Source organism: Syngnathus leptorhynchus, chromosome 3 (genome assembly GCF_054491065.1).
Source record: "Syngnathus leptorhynchus isolate UIUO chromosome 3, UIUO_Slep, whole genome shotgun sequence".
NCBI lineage: Eukaryota > Metazoa > Chordata > Actinopteri > Syngnathiformes > Syngnathidae > Syngnathus > Syngnathus leptorhynchus.
The window spans coordinates 10,799,175-10,814,672 of NC_141197.1; the positions used below are offsets into that span (position 1 = coordinate 10,799,175).

General features: G+C 41.2%; 1 protein-coding gene across 2 annotated transcripts in view; it reads right to left on the reverse strand.

Moving 5' to 3' along the window:
- Positions 1–15,498, reverse strand: part of dennd2b (DENN domain containing 2B) — a 30,447-nt gene that overhangs the window by 8,296 nt on the left and 6,653 nt on the right. For both annotated transcript variants that reach the window (XM_085907597.1, XM_085907596.1), the window contains exons 2-11: positions 12,792–12,890; positions 8,440–9,714; positions 7,928–8,073; positions 4,521–4,642; positions 4,163–4,378; positions 3,638–3,734; positions 3,480–3,524; positions 2,991–3,175; positions 1,672–1,781; positions 1,291–1,360 (exon numbers count right to left, since the gene is read on the reverse strand). In XM_085907597.1, coding sequence (XP_085763723.1) covers positions 1,291–1,360; positions 1,672–1,781; positions 2,991–3,175; positions 3,480–3,524; positions 3,638–3,734; positions 4,163–4,378; positions 4,521–4,642; positions 7,928–8,073; positions 8,440–9,714; positions 12,792–12,865 — 2,340 coding nt within the window. In that variant the 5' untranslated portion in view covers positions 12,866–12,890. The remainder of the gene's footprint in view (positions 1–1,290; positions 1,361–1,671; positions 1,782–2,990; positions 3,176–3,479; positions 3,525–3,637; positions 3,735–4,162; positions 4,379–4,520; positions 4,643–7,927; positions 8,074–8,439; positions 9,715–12,791; positions 12,891–15,498) is intronic.

Genomic DNA, 15,498 nt, shown 5'->3' on the forward strand with positions numbered 1-15,498 from the left:
AATGCTCGCTTGCTGCCAACTTGCTGGACAGACAGGAGGGAGGAAACAAAGCCACCAAAGGAGAGCGGCTCACCTCTTGTTCTCCCTTCATTAAAGTCTTCGATCAACATTCACTTGGCTTCAAAGTATGAGTGAAGGAATTCACTACATTGACCTTGCCAATGACCCTTTGAAAATTTGCAGAATGACCAAATTGTAAATTCTACATCATGAAGCTCAGTACCCACAACCTATAAACTGGGCAAGCAGCTCAATCAAAAAGCTCAATCAAAAAAATGTTCAAAAAGTTCTGTGGTCTCATTATGAAGAAGAAATGTCCTAAAATTACAAAGTTAAAAACTTTTATGGTTTCAGTTGGTTTTGCCTTCCCTCCTTATATGCTTATGAACTTACAAATCTCAGCAAATCTGTCCTGAAGAAACACTAGTGACAGCGTGTAAAAACTCATCACGGACAAGACGAAGCCTCAAGGACACGCAGACGGGATCAGATGGCCCATCTGACTTGATCAGAGTGAGAATGGCAGGCCAACTCCAGCAGCATCTTTGACTTTGCTATTTTTATGACAAATATCACTATGGCAACTTCACTATTCAGACTTTATGATGAAAAAGACAGCATGTGGTCCTGACCAAGCGTGTACTGACGTTTAGCTGTAGTTATTTTGGCCATCTTGGATCATTTCCTTGTTTGGGCACAAGAGCAACAATCTCTGAAAAAAAGCCGGAAATCCATTTCAGCATTGAATTGAAAGTCTTGATATGCATTTTAAAGTTCTATGTAAAAGTACGCTCTCTGTTTGTTCTCACCAAAAAGAGAACCTTTGCCCCATTGTCTAACAAAGCATGGACTAGTACTTTTTTTTAATCTTATTTCTAATCATCCTATATCAGCTGTTGTAAAATGAGCTACACTTTTCATACTATTTGGAAAACGATTTTATAATATTTATTAACACACACACATTCGTGTGATGCCCGATTCAATGTTTTTTAAAACCCAATCTGTTTTTGAACTCGTGCACAACACATAAAAATACATCTTCTATTGTGGATGATGTGACACACATGCGCACAAAACACGACATCACAAGGCACGGTGTTAACGGAAGCAAATCTTTTTCACTGTGTTCGTACGTTTATCTTCCTCCAAGCCCAGAAATTCAACTATGGCGTCACCACTGGAAAAGCCGAGCTCATGTGCAAATGAAAAGGTCTGTCACAACAAACAAGGCTCAGCAGGATGTGCACAGAAGCACAGAGAGGGTGGGGGAGGTGAACGGTAGCTGACCAGCAAGCGTCTGCAGTAGCCGAACCTCCTGCTGCCGTCTTCTCCGGTCAACATGAAGGAGAAGGTCTCGCTGTAGCATAGAACAATTGAGACAGGGTGAGGCATGACAAAGAATATTTTCTAAAGGCTTCATATGAAATGCAATGTAAAAAAATGAACAATTCCAATACTAAAACTAATAGGACAGAATCCTGCAACCGTTTTGAAATTATGGTCAGAAATGTTTCTGGGTCAAAAGACAGCAGTTTCAGCGTATTGATTATCGTCAAGTTAGGAATAAAGGCTTATAAATATCTATGTATTATTGATATATCCATCCACCCATCCATTGGATACTTTTTTATGTAATGCATGGGTTTTTAAACACACAGTCAGCCATACCTGGAAAACTCCGTCACAGGATTCCAGTCTTTGGCATCAGGGAAACAGAACTGAGGGATAGCTTTGAGCCTCTGCTCTGCCTCTCTCATCTGCTTGGTGAGCCTCTCCAGCTGCAGGTCCAGTGGAAAAGAAAAGACATTTAGATCGTTCTACCCACAAAGATCTGTGTGACATCTGTGTTTAATACAACAACTAAACATGGGCATTGCCGTTTTGACAGATGGGTTGAAGTATGTAAGAAAAAAATCCCTGATGCTACTTTGGCATGACTGTATTTGTATAGTACTACCATGAGTCCAAGGGTGTTAAGCTGATTGTCTAAGGCTAATATAAACAATATCATTTGCTGTATCTTTGTAACTCTTGATTTTACCATTTTTCTTTATACCAAAAAAGGATAATAATCCGTCCATTTTTCAAACTGATTGAAATAAACCCAGGGGCAAACGTGCTAACCAGTGTGCTACCGTGCCGATAATAATAATGATAATTTTAAAAAGAATCAAATAAAATAATTGCGTTTTTGTCCACGAGCAGAGTCTAGAAGCAATTCGGTAATACTTGATTGGGTTTTTCCCCTTTATCATGCACATGCACGAAAGCGCATAAGGCCCACTGCCACACCATGCGACACAGCCTAACATGACTTAAGTGGAACATCATGAAATAAAATTCCAGTTGCGGACTTTCCGCATCTAAAAAGACATGCCAGCATAGTGCGCAGCAAAATGAGAGGCAGCTGGAAGAACATTTCCGCTTGTGTAACCATTTTTTTGAAATCCGAGAAACAAAAATTATCAGGGTCATTTCAACACGCTTCGACAATTGGGGAAGGCCTCTCCCAGGCCACAGTTTTGGCAGTCCTGTCCCAAATTTCAAACCATCCTGGATGGGCACAAAATGTACAACCAATTGCCACCCATTTGGAATGAGATGAAACAATACAAAACAAAACAAAAAACATGACTTTTATGTGGTTGCTGGCTTCCCCAAATGTATTAACTGCAGTAGAGTTATTCCCAGTTACTGAGTAATGCTTGTTTGTATTCCACAAACATTCCCAATTCTATCCTTTTGAATTTCATTTTTTAGCCCTCCATTTTTACACCTGTTGCCAACAGCGTGCTATAACAATCAAGCGGCCAGTATTTGGGATACATGTAAATCAGGCCTTAGGTGAGACGCTAGGTTGCTTTTTGTCAGACCCCGCATGAGAGAAAATAAATCACAGTACTTCAAATTCTTGTCACGTCAGATAAAAGTAAAATATGTCTGAGAGAACCAGCAGCAGGTTTTAGTTACGATGTTCATACCCTCACCTTGGGGAACTGGTAAGTGACCTCTGGGGAGTAAGAGTTCTTGCTCTGCTTTTTTTTCAAAGACACAACGACAAAATACTCAAAGAGTTCTCTCTCTTGCCACTCAATTAGTTGCAGCTCCAGCGTGCGGTAGCTGGGGGCCCGACGAAGGATGGATTGCAATTTCAACAACCTCTGGGTGTGAGCTGAGGAGGCAATGAAAGAAAATACAAACAAAATATTGTTTGATCATTTATTAGTAAATTAACAAAGGCAATCTTATGGTACCTGCTGGAATCCACTAAAGATGCTAATGGCATATTGTGAACTTTCTGAAATCTTTGTCAAAGTTCTGTGAACTACTGTGAACTACTGAAATCCCATTCATTTGGCAGAATTTGTAAGGTCAAGACAGGTCCCATCATAAAAACAAAACTGACATGGGAAACTGCTCCACCCTCACACAAGTCGAGCACCTCAGACCTGGAAACTGGCGATGTGGTCACTCACCTTTGAACCTGTCATCAGAATCGCTCTCGCTCTCGCTGTTGTCATCTGGGGGGGCAGACATGAGACAGACAAGAAGCTTTTCTTTGGTGCAAAGGGCAATTTCGCAAACACGTGTTAAGGCATTGGGAAAGACGTTTTGATGACAACGTTCTCCCTACCTCTCAAAGATGAGGTGTCGAGATTGGTCATGGACAGCTTTTTAAGTCTCTTCTTTCCACGTTTACTGCAGTAAATGGAGTTGATTCTCTGGACCAACTGTAAACAGAATACACTGTATCTTAATCTTAGCAAGTAAACAAAGTACTGGTGTCACAAGTTATAGTTTATAAAACTATCATTACTCCTGAAATGAATACCGTACTATATGATTTACTCAAGCCCCATCGTTAGACGTGCTCTACTCTCTCACCGAGGGAACTAAACAGCAACGCATTTTCCTTTCACACTAGTCAGGTTACGATTTTATATTGACACATTTAAAATGTTCTTTATTTTTCTCACTTAAAATGTTCTTTATTTCTATCATGCTGCTGCACGTTACACTGAAATCATCTGGCACCCCTCACGGAAGCCGCTGATCTGAACCAAAGCGATATAAGAATCGTAGAAGCGTGGAACGGAACACAAGTGGGGCTCTGCGAGGGCTAAGTGGAGATGTTTATGTTGGATCCGGCGATGTGTACCTTGGGAATCCGCCAATGCCTGTGTGAGGCCAGGTTATCACCGGTCCCGCAGAGGCTATCATCCAGCAGGCCACAAGAGGAAGCTGATATACCCATCTGCGGGAGGAGCAATGTTTCATCATGACTGTGGCGTTTGGACAGCTCTGACACTCTGTGACTCTTCCGGTCGTTGGTGCTCAGAAGGCGAAGGGACTGACTGCTGGGTTTGGATGGCAACTAATGACAGAGAGTGGAATATGAAATGATTAGTATTTGGTCGAATGAAAGCTCATCTCTTGAAAACCTCAGGTCACTTGAACCCCATATCATAAAAGAAAAACAACATGTAGTATTCTGAAAAGTGAAGCCTTTGGTTTACCTGAGGTGGAGAGTTTTGCTTCCGGTCCATGGCAGTCCAGGATCTGCTGCTCTCCAAATGACAAGTTTTCCGACCCAAGCTCCTTCGCTTTAGGTCAACATCCTCATATGGGTTCTCCTTTTCTGTGGACAGGATATTCATTTTCAGAAAATATTAAATTATAATGAATTTACTCAGGCATGAAGTCCGAAAGACCAATCAAACTGTGCGCTCAAAAAGGGCAGCTGAGGGTGTCAGGAGAACCAGAAGATGGTACTCTAGTTTGTGTGTAAGGTAAGAAATCAGGGAAGGTAAGTCAAAGGTCATTCTCAGCTCGATCATACTGTTTCAAAACAGTTGTTGGCACTGGGCCCCACAGAACCCAGTGAGCCGAGCTGAAGCAGATGAGTCACTGTCCAGGCATGCGAACTGTCTGCTCTACTGAGGAAGAGGAGGCTCATCTTCCAAAAGATTTTTTTTGTGATGAAACTCCTGAGATAAATAATTTCCTTTCCTGTGAGCTGGGAAATCAGATTAGGTCTTGCAGTACAAATATAAAAAATGTAAAAAATTAATCTATCTATCCGTCTGTCCGTCTGTCCGTCCTTCCGTCCGTCCGTCCATCTATCTATCTATCTATCTATCTATCTATCTATCTATCTATCTATCTATCTATCTATCTATCTATCTATCTATCGCTGTCCGTCCATCCGCCCGAGTTTGACTTCCGAGCCGGAAAATAAGCAGGCCGAACGCCAGCTTCCGTCTGCATGACCTCAAACGATTATAAAGTATAGGGCACTTTTTCTGACATGTCAAACGCGACACTTTACGAAAACTTTCATGCGCACACTGTACTTACTGTATGTCTCAGCAAGTAAATGATACTACAAATTATGACCATTATAGAGAATTGTATCCTGACAGAAGGCCAACTTAAATAAAGGGAACATTTGTCATGAGTCCAGCTCAACTCTGATAGTTACACTGAGAAAAAGCTTTTGGCAGGATCTGACAACTGTGAGAAAGTAAGGGAGTCAAATCAACCAGATGGGAAAATGAGGACTGAATATACAGTAAGTCAGAGCCTATACTTCACACTCCAAAATAATAGACGACAACATTTCTGGCAGCTCACTGGACGTGTAATCGTTCAGTGAGTCGTCTAACTTAACACAATGGCAAAGATGACAGTCACTTCTTCTAAATTGTGTGATATTTATTTTGGCGATGTGAGTAGCACAAGCAACACGCAATCTCGTCTTTTCCGGGAACAATTTAGGATGCTTCAACATGTGGCCCCAAACGTGATATCTGTCTCACAATGCAACATCAGTCTGAACTATTCATACAGAAGCAGTCCAACATGACTTTGTCTGTCTTTTTTGTACATTTCAGAGCCAGAGAAAGCATTAGTATTACATCAAAAGCAAAGTGCTTGATGTAGTTGAAGCAAAACTTACAAATGGATATGATATGACAGGATGGGCTGCCCCCGGTTGCTCACGTTTTAAATTTCATACACAGCATCCTTAAAAGAAATAAATGTAATTGTAACTTACAAAGGATGAGAAAATAATGTTTTGCTACTTCCAGAGGGTGAACTCTCGTGTACTCAGGATGTCAAACAATGAGTGTACATAGACTGTGTTAACCTGCAACCCGATATTTGTTTTGTTATTTTAAGGTTAATTTTTAAACTTTAAGGTTAGGACAGAGGCAAAAAGATTAGCTTTCCTGAGTTACGTGTATCATCAGAGTTGACCAAAATGAGAAAGACGTGCACGGCTCCATGCTGGGCAGCAAGTCTATTAAAGTGAAGCAGTGCTGTAATGAGAGCCTGCTGGGAAAATTACACGTCTGGGAGGCAGCTAATGTACTGCGGGCTACAATTTACTCCTCTCCAACATAGTATAATGCAGAGGGTGGACACACCTCGACTCCACTCTGTGATTGAACATCTCTGTGAACACAATGGAATCTCCAGCCAGGGTGAGGCACTGAACAAACTACGTCTGTATCCGCTTACCCGGTGAAATGGACACACTGCAGTATCGAGCCCTGATTGTACGTGACAAATAAAGTACATTTGGCAGGACACAATTGCGTCTTTCCTGAAATCATTACGCCTCGAATCTCATAAGACAAACCACATTGAGCAACGGACAACTTTTCTTGTTGTTCTTTTCTAAATAATACAATTGCAACCTGATCCTGTGTATTCCAAAAACTTTTGGCAGATGTATTTACAAGCGTCTAAGCAGGAAACTACGTCAATAACGGTAACACATTAGACTTGTGTCGCTTAAATCAACAACACAGATGGCTGAATCATAGTATCAATGTTGTAAAGAGTGTGATTCATTCTTTGCTTCAACGATTCCCTCACTGACACATCATTAATACATGGCACTCGTCTGGCCGCTTTACCTCAGTGATGCAACTAAACAGCCACAGCAGGACAACAACTGACTTGCAGTCGAATGTCTTAAGAAAAGTCAGCGAAGACCAGAAGCTTGTACTTTTAAGATCATTTAAAGTGAAGTCAGAAAACTGTTACTATGTTTGATACGCTTTGAAAACAAATGCAAAGACTGAGAACTACATTTTTTCACCATTTCAGTTTCGCAAATCTTTGGGGTTGTGGCTAGAAAAGGCCCAGTAACGCCCCTCCTTCATTTTAAAGTACTAGCTCAACCTCTACTTAATGTGGCAAACAATAATCCCTTAGTTAGGATTTCAATGTTCTCATTATCTCTGGAAGATGCATCCTCATAGTCAATCATTCAACAAGAACTTGAAAAAATCATATGATCATGTCCCAATATTTGGATTTTATTAGGAATGTATCATTCAAGCATTTTCTTTTAAACCGAATCTCACACAATATCTATGCTATTCCAAGCCAGCCTTTACTCACGCTGACACTCATTTTCAGCACATTAAATACGCCCATGGGAGCTGACAACGGGAATTGGGCAGAAGGCCTGGGGGCATTTTCTTGTGGAAAGGAATTTGGGCTTCAACATGTCCAGCATTTCATGCACACATGATCTCACAAGTAATGACTCAGTGCAGTTACAGTAAACTACTCGAGATCCATGTCAGAATGCCTCCAGCTTTACTTCTGTTTTTGTGGGCAGATGGAAAATCAAGATAAGTGATTACAAAGTGTTATTCAGTTCTCGTTTGGTTTTAAAATGTAAACTGTAAAGAAATGCAAACAATATGTTCAGTAGCCAAACATGTTAAGTGCTAATCTCATCAATTAAAGTCTCAGACCTCACGAACCAATTCCACTTTTGTTTGATTTTATATACTTACTCAACAACTGTCACTGAAATACACATATCAGTGACTTTAATCATTTACATCCAAAGGTGTATTTAGTAGGACAAGGGGGCTTTCCCTCCTTTAAGTATGCTTACCTATTATGTCCTCATATGCATTCTCCTCTAAAGTGCTTTTGGAATTGGGTTGAATCAGCGTCTCTGTGGATAGTGTGCCATTCTCTGTCGGCAAAGAGGGTTGTGACGACAGCAGACGTGTCGATTCCGCTGATTCACAAGGCTCTCTAAAGGATAAGAAAGTAAAACTGAGCAGATTGCAATGGGGTGCATTGAGTATTGATAGAGGACATATAAGTTCCAAAAAATTCAATCAAAACTCAGGAAATTTCTCAAACCGCCTTAAATAACAGAAATAAATGTATCTTTTTTTTAAAGTTGCTAGACATAATCCCTATTTAGTAGCGTGGATATATACTTGTTTTTCTGACTACTCATCCCACATTGATGTACACATACGAGACATCTTGGGTATGTTTTTGGTGCATTAGTGCTAAGGTCGACATTATGTCACTGCTGAAAGCTCGTGGCATTTGTCCTTAGGACATAGATGAGTGAGTAGAAAAAGAAATGCGAGAAGATGCCCATCTCACCTGTTTTGTGATGGGCTGGAAGTGCCGCCCACCAACTTCACCGTCCGTGTGGTGCTTGGTGCAGGGGTAGAGGGCAGGGGGGGTGGAGACTCACAGTCTGGAGGTAGTCCATTCATTGACAATGTGCCCTTCTCCTCACGTTTGGCGTCATACTCAAAAGTTCGCTTGGGTTTAGGTAGGGGATTGATGGGAGGTCCACCAGACATCTGTTGGCTGGCTGGTTCTGGGCTTATTGACCTGACTGAAGCCACACTGAACCTTTGCCTGTGTTTTGCCAACTTATCAGGTACCAAAAGAGAATCCGGTTCCGTGGCTATGGAGCAAATACTACTACGCTTGCTGGTGCATGTGCTATCAAAGTCTTCACCAATAACAAAAGATTTTTGTCTTGTCTTGTCTGAAGCGTAGCATTTACTCAGATAACGAGGAGGGGGCGGGCTAGGATTCTCCTTCAGGGCTTGTTCTATTTTTTGTATCCTGTTGAGGACTGCCGAAGTTTCCTTACGAGCAGACGGAGAGCGTACAAATGCCCCGAATGATTCAGTCTTTGTTATCCGTTTCTGAAAGCGGCCTAAGCCATCTTTGTCGGAGGCTCCTTCCTCTTCCTCTGTCTCTGTGTAGGAGCATTCTGAGAAAGCTGTGCTCATCCTGCGTATCCCCTTAAAGTCAAAAGCCTTCTCGCTACAGGGAGAAGAGAGCAGACTTGGGCAGCCCTCACTGCCTCCGATGCGCTCTCGTCCTGACCTTTTATCCAGACACAAGCTCATCCTAGGCAAAGTGACCCTTCTGCACTCCCATTCTGAGATCTTTTTGCGGACTGTGGTGGGAAAAACACCCGTGACTGGCCTGTTAATAGAAAGGTTGCGCTTGTGATCTTGGTTAGAGAGAGACCCGAGTGAAAGTGTACTCCAACTCAGGGGTCTACCATTAAGTCCCTCCGATGGAGAAACACCCCCTTGGTTCTCTTTTTGCTCCTGGGCGTCTTGACTTTCGCAATACTCCTTAGCTTGAGGCTTATAGATGGAGAGACGGTTGTCCAGGCAGCTGATGCTCTTTGACTTTGTCAGACGGTGTCGTGACTCAAGATCACCCGTGAAGGACGATCCGCTGCCAAAGTTTGCGGTTTTGCTGTTCCAGCCAGCACGTACCAAAAAGCGTCCGTCTGTCCTGAGGTACTTGCTCTGTTTCTCGTAATGCTGCCCGTCACCGAGGTGAGGCGGCTCGCTCGGACCCTTGCCACTGGACACAGCAGGAGAGGGAGATGCAGACTGGCACCTAATAAGAGACATGAATGAATAAGCAATTCAAGTATTGAAATATTTATTGACAAGAGCACTCAATACAGCACCAAACATGTGTCCACAAATTGGACTCTTTCTTCCTTCTACTTTAGGAAACAGTCCAAGACACAAACCATTTTCAAGAGTCTAGAGCTTTTTAAGTTTGAATTTCCTTTAAGGGTGGATATTGGGGGAAATTGACGTTTTCATTGATTGTAAACAAACAGTTCATCTATCAAGGGGCATCAATATCACACAACGATACTTTGTGAGTTGCTTATTTCTGAGAATTTGTCTGTGATCAAACTATTGTGAATTTTGCCAGAGGGTGACGTAGTGTGGCAAACTTAATAAATAGTCAAGCGACAGCTGTAATGAGTGAAACTCTCTGTGAAGTGGTTGACAACTGCCAGGCCAATGATTTCATCCTACCGTTTGAAGGCTGTCCCATATCAAAGCCTCCCTAAATGGAGCCCATGTTTCTTGCAGAATGCAAAAGATGGGAACAGCTTCCATGCCCTCCCGTTTAACAAGGGATGGCGCAAGCTACTGAAGGAGCATTGGCTAGATCCTCCAAAGGGTGGAGCTCCTAAATTGGGTCACAACAAGTGACACATAAAACGCCATCTTTTGTGTCCATCCACAACTGAATTTAACAAATTCCTCTTCACCTCGTCCCACAACTGGTTTTATAATTTGAGTTAGATTGGTAACAACATGCAGTGGATACAAATGCAGGCAGGTAATCAAACACAGATGTGGAAGAAGTCAAATGAGCGACAGAATTAGCGATTCTGACATGAGCCATACATTTCCATTTCCTTTTTATTATAATCACAGCAAACTATTCAGTATCTTGCATCAGGAGTGTTGCCAAAACAAACCCCTCTGCATTACAATGTCAGCATAGGTTTTTCCAAATCTCAATCTATCGGTAGACCTCACAAAGTAAACGGTTTAAAGATTTCATCAAATGTGTAGCGTGTTTTACCTGTAAGTGTCTTCTCAGTCCTCTACCGTCCAAAGCTGAGCTGTAAAGTGATACTAGATGCTTATCCTAATGCTGCCTGGACCTGTTGCTTTCTCATCATATTTCATTCTCCAGCTTTCTTCAGAGAGGCAAACATTCCCTGTAGACTGCAGCCTTATGTCACGCACCGTACAACTCATAAATGTTGAGTCAACTTATCATGACTTGGATGCTGGGTTAGTATTGCAAAAGTGAAGCGTTATGAGATCTGATGTCACAGCTTTAGTTAGAATAACAAGCAACGTGGGAGGAGGAGGCTGGGAGCTGTGGGACTGCGATCTGACAATGCAGGTTGGGACAAATCTCTCCTCACACCTGTCTGCCCTTCCCTGGTTTCGATCCTCATGCTTCAGGGTGGGAGAACACTTTGAAACCTGTTTGCTCCTATTAGATGAAGGCTTTAAAAACATCTTTGTTGACAATGACCAAAGTCAATTCAAAATTATTCAATAAATTGTCTTTGGCTTGATTATTAATTAATGATAATACAAATTACGCATTACAAATGTGTTTGATGAAGAACGCTATCCGGTCCAACAGAGGACATGTTGTATTAGAGTCAAAGGGGGACAAAGGAATGTATTCTGAAGTCGCTCTGGGTTCTTGGAAAAGTTCCAAACTAAATGACCAAATCAGATGTCTACCATGGGAAGGCGACAGAGAAGCTAAATATTAATGAGAATGTTTAGGAAGTAACGGACACAAAAGCTCACTAACATCTCTTAGTTGTTAATCATTCACTTTTTCACAACTGAAGTTTACCTTTTGAGATGTTTCGTTAGTCATATATCTCTTATTTGACTTCAGGAATGGGGTCAGTTTACATTTGTGCCCAGCAACACAGAGACTGATGTCTGCTGACATCATCTTACAGGCATTAAAGAATATATAAGCAAAACAACAATCGATATGACATAGTAAATGCATCCTCAGTTTAACCTCACTAGAGTCATATACTGAAAATAGATCCAGTCTGGTCACAGACTTAATGCTGTATACACTTTTATACAGTGTAGTTAGCTTCCTTATGCTGTGAGCGTGCCCTTTCAACAACTTCCTCAATATGGAGGACATAATGTTCACAAAAGCTCAGTTTGTACAACAAAAGATCAATTAAAACCAATGAAAATATATGAGCTTTTTTTTTCTTTGTTCACAATGTAATTTAAAATGGCCAAGCTGTACCAACAAGGTACTACATGCACTTGTAAACCATTTAGCTTAAATACATGGTTGCAAAGCCACCCATCCATCCATCCATCCATGGAGGTTGCAAAGCAATCCTAAAATATATCATGACTCAGCACGATATGACTGTGTAGCCATTCAGCAACCACATCCTATACAGTGCCATGTAATTACATTGAGTGTGGTATGCCACCTAAAGTGGGCCAACTTTGTCATGCAAGTATAGTGAAAATCTTCAGGTCATTTGAGGTTGCACTGTACGATAATCTAAGGAAACATGCATTTCAAATTGAGTTCATTTCACCGTCAAGCACCAACGAGTGTTAAGATGAATATCTTCAATGAGTCTTATTTATGTGTTGAGCGCAAGGCGTGGCCTGACTGTCTGCATGGGTGGAGTTTTCTTTGTTTTGATATATTGTTCTCTAAAAAGTGAAGCATGGAGAGTCTCTGTCACTTAAACCCACAGCTCTAGCACAAACCAGAAATCAGCCAGTCCTCAAGCTGGTATGCTTGTTGACGTATTGCATGTCTCAGTTGTAGCCACCATTGCAACTTTATCTTTCTGTTTGAAGGAGTTTTCAGAGTCTGGAGCAAACAGATGACAGGACGACTGCCAAGCTAAGCAAGATATCCCGTATCATTCCTGGAGCTTGTTTCTCTCATCAGCTCATAACGTGCTCGCACAAGATGCAGCTCGCTACTGTTAATAGTTGGATGGGGCCCTTGTCCAAAATCTTGCAAAAGCTTTGGAAGTTGTTTCCCAGGAGTAAAAACAAATACTCATTACATCCCCAGAAACAGTTACGTAGTTTGGAGACAGGACTGTAAGAAAATGTGGAGGTATCACTAACCTGTCAGGGGGATCCTGTGGGGCTTTACCCCCTCCTGCATGAGGCACAGCCTTTGGACTCTTGTTGGCAGTCATACTTGCCTGCAAACCACCCACTCACCTAGTTAGAAAATACAAGCATTGTCATCAATTTTACAGTCGATTCACAGACCAAAACATAAATCATTATTAAAGGCCAACTTAAATTGCCTTTTTTGCAACAAGGTATACACAGTGGTTTAAAACTGTCAAATGGTAAGAATGTCGATTGATTAATACACTTCAGGGTGAGGGGGAAAAAGAAGTTTCTCCTTCCCATGTGTTTGCCCTCAGACTAGAGGCCATTACTCATGAAAATCACATTTTCCAAAGTACAAATATGCAGAGCGCTGACAATAATTGCTCAACAGCACAATGAGGTCAAATGGAGATCCTCAGAGATCAGAGATGGAGGATGGGAGGGCGCTGAGTAGCATGTCATGTTTACAGGAAGTTGTTATATGAAGAAGCCAGCCAACCAGAAGTGCGGCTGAGTCCTATAGAGACAGATGAGAAGAGAGAGGGAGCATTCCTGCTGTCAGCTATTTCCTGTGACTGTGGACCGTGCTGCGGGGATGCCATATGCATCGTGATTAGATTGTTGTGAGAGAAACGATGCTCTCATGACACTACAAAGGCTAAACAAAAATTGGACATGGGCAAGTGTGATGTTATACAATGGAAATAAATGAAGATATGTGGGTTATGTTTTAAAAATGAATAATATCATAATATTTGTAATATGTGCAGAAGGCCATGTTTACCTGTCATCTTTTTTAAGCCATGATCATGAAAAATATCTTGGATTGATTTTTTACTTTATTTTGAGAAATATAGTAATATGACAAACTGGAAGGAAGTGTCATACAGATGTTTTTAATTTTAATTTTTTAATACTTAGAGTTAGACTACTGGTCAAACGTTTATTTATTTATTTATTTATTTATTTATTTATTTATTTATTTTCTGTACACTACAATCAGCGAGTCACAGGGGCCCAGGATGGACTTTTCAGTGTAAACAACAAGGCGTTAGCCAACTGACTTCCTGAACTCTGATAGCATCTCCCCTCGCAAAATCCCAGCTAGAACAACAACAAACCTTTGGAATACTACTGCACTACATTGTCACAGACCTACTGTGTTATTTGAATAATAACTGACCCAACCACTACAACAGAACTTGGTGAATTATATATTTGAAGATTTTCCAAAGAGAAAATAGCCTGATGATGTCAAAATATGCAGATCAAGGACATATATACATGAGGTTCTCCTGAAAACGACACACTGACCAGCAATAAAAGTCATCGGCATTAAACAGTGTGAATGTAAAAAAAGCCAGAAGAAATGTTCCTGTTTTCAGAAAAACACAAAAAGTCTCATTTGTCAAGAGCGACTGGGAAAAATCCCCTAGTCAGTCATCATCAGAATGACTTAGCAAAGCCATTTCAAGTTTTTTTCCCCAGGTCTTGCCATGCTCTTGTCTACAAGTGCTGGAGGGGCTAATGAATTTTCCCTTATACGGGAAAGAGGAGAACAACGACGTCTTTATGAAACAAACAGATATTGCATAGAAGAGCCCTTTGTGTCTTTGAAAGGGAGGCAGGGTAGGGGAAAAAAATGTCTTATCAGCTTAGCTTATGTGCACATAAGTGTGTATAAGACAGAGACTTAATTAAGTTGACTGTCTTTCAAAAAAGGGCCAACGTGCCCTTGACCCTGTCACGTTTGACAGATCATCTGATATGCAGTTCGTCGCCCAACATGCAAGAATGTCCTAATATTTGCCCAATCCATCAAGCTGCCTCAGCTACACTGAAATGTATCAAAGACTGTTTTCATAGACTGGAAGCAACAAAAGAGAGAGATGGGATCGCATCATCAACTGCACAAATAAACTCCATGAAAGGGCACTACGACTTTTAATCATTTAACAATGATATGATATCTCATCATTTCATTAATCAGTAGTTTTATTTTCATCCCAAAAGAAAAACAGAAGGACACAGCGGCGTCTCCAAAGGATTAAAATATTTTAAATTCCCCTCACTTGTCTCAAGCTACTCAACAGCTCAGGCTAATCTTGTCCTCAGTTTCTGCTGATCAGCAACCTGCTTGTTAAAAACCACAATGAAGCCGTGCAAGGGAAGCCAAGAGTCAGTGGGAAAAGGAAGAATTAAAATGCTCAGCTATTTCCAACTCTAACCATCAGCTCTCAAACTCATCTGCACTATTGTTTAAGTTCCTTGGAAATAAATAAAAAAAATGTCCAATATGGACAGGGACAGTGCTACCTTGTTTTCATATTTTGCCAGTAAATATTGGATTGGTACCATACAGTGGAAGTGGAAGGGCATTAGTCAAACCTCTATCCAGTGTTTAAGCATTGACAGTACACATCAACTTTGTATGACAGATTATATATGACAGGAGGCTTGTTTCGTTCGTAGCTTGTGTCTCGAGAGGATAGTTTAAAGCTTCTCTAATGTCTAAATGTCAAAGAGAAAACAACCGCAGTTGACGTTACCGACCATATAATCATACCTATATAATTACCCCGGTTGAACATATGCGTTGCCTTTTTATGTCCATTTTAGCTTTAACAGTGCAGTGACGGTGTATTTTGGTAATCGCGGCAGGGAGGGGGGTGTTCCTCTGAGTAACCTAGATATGAGCATGCACAGCTGC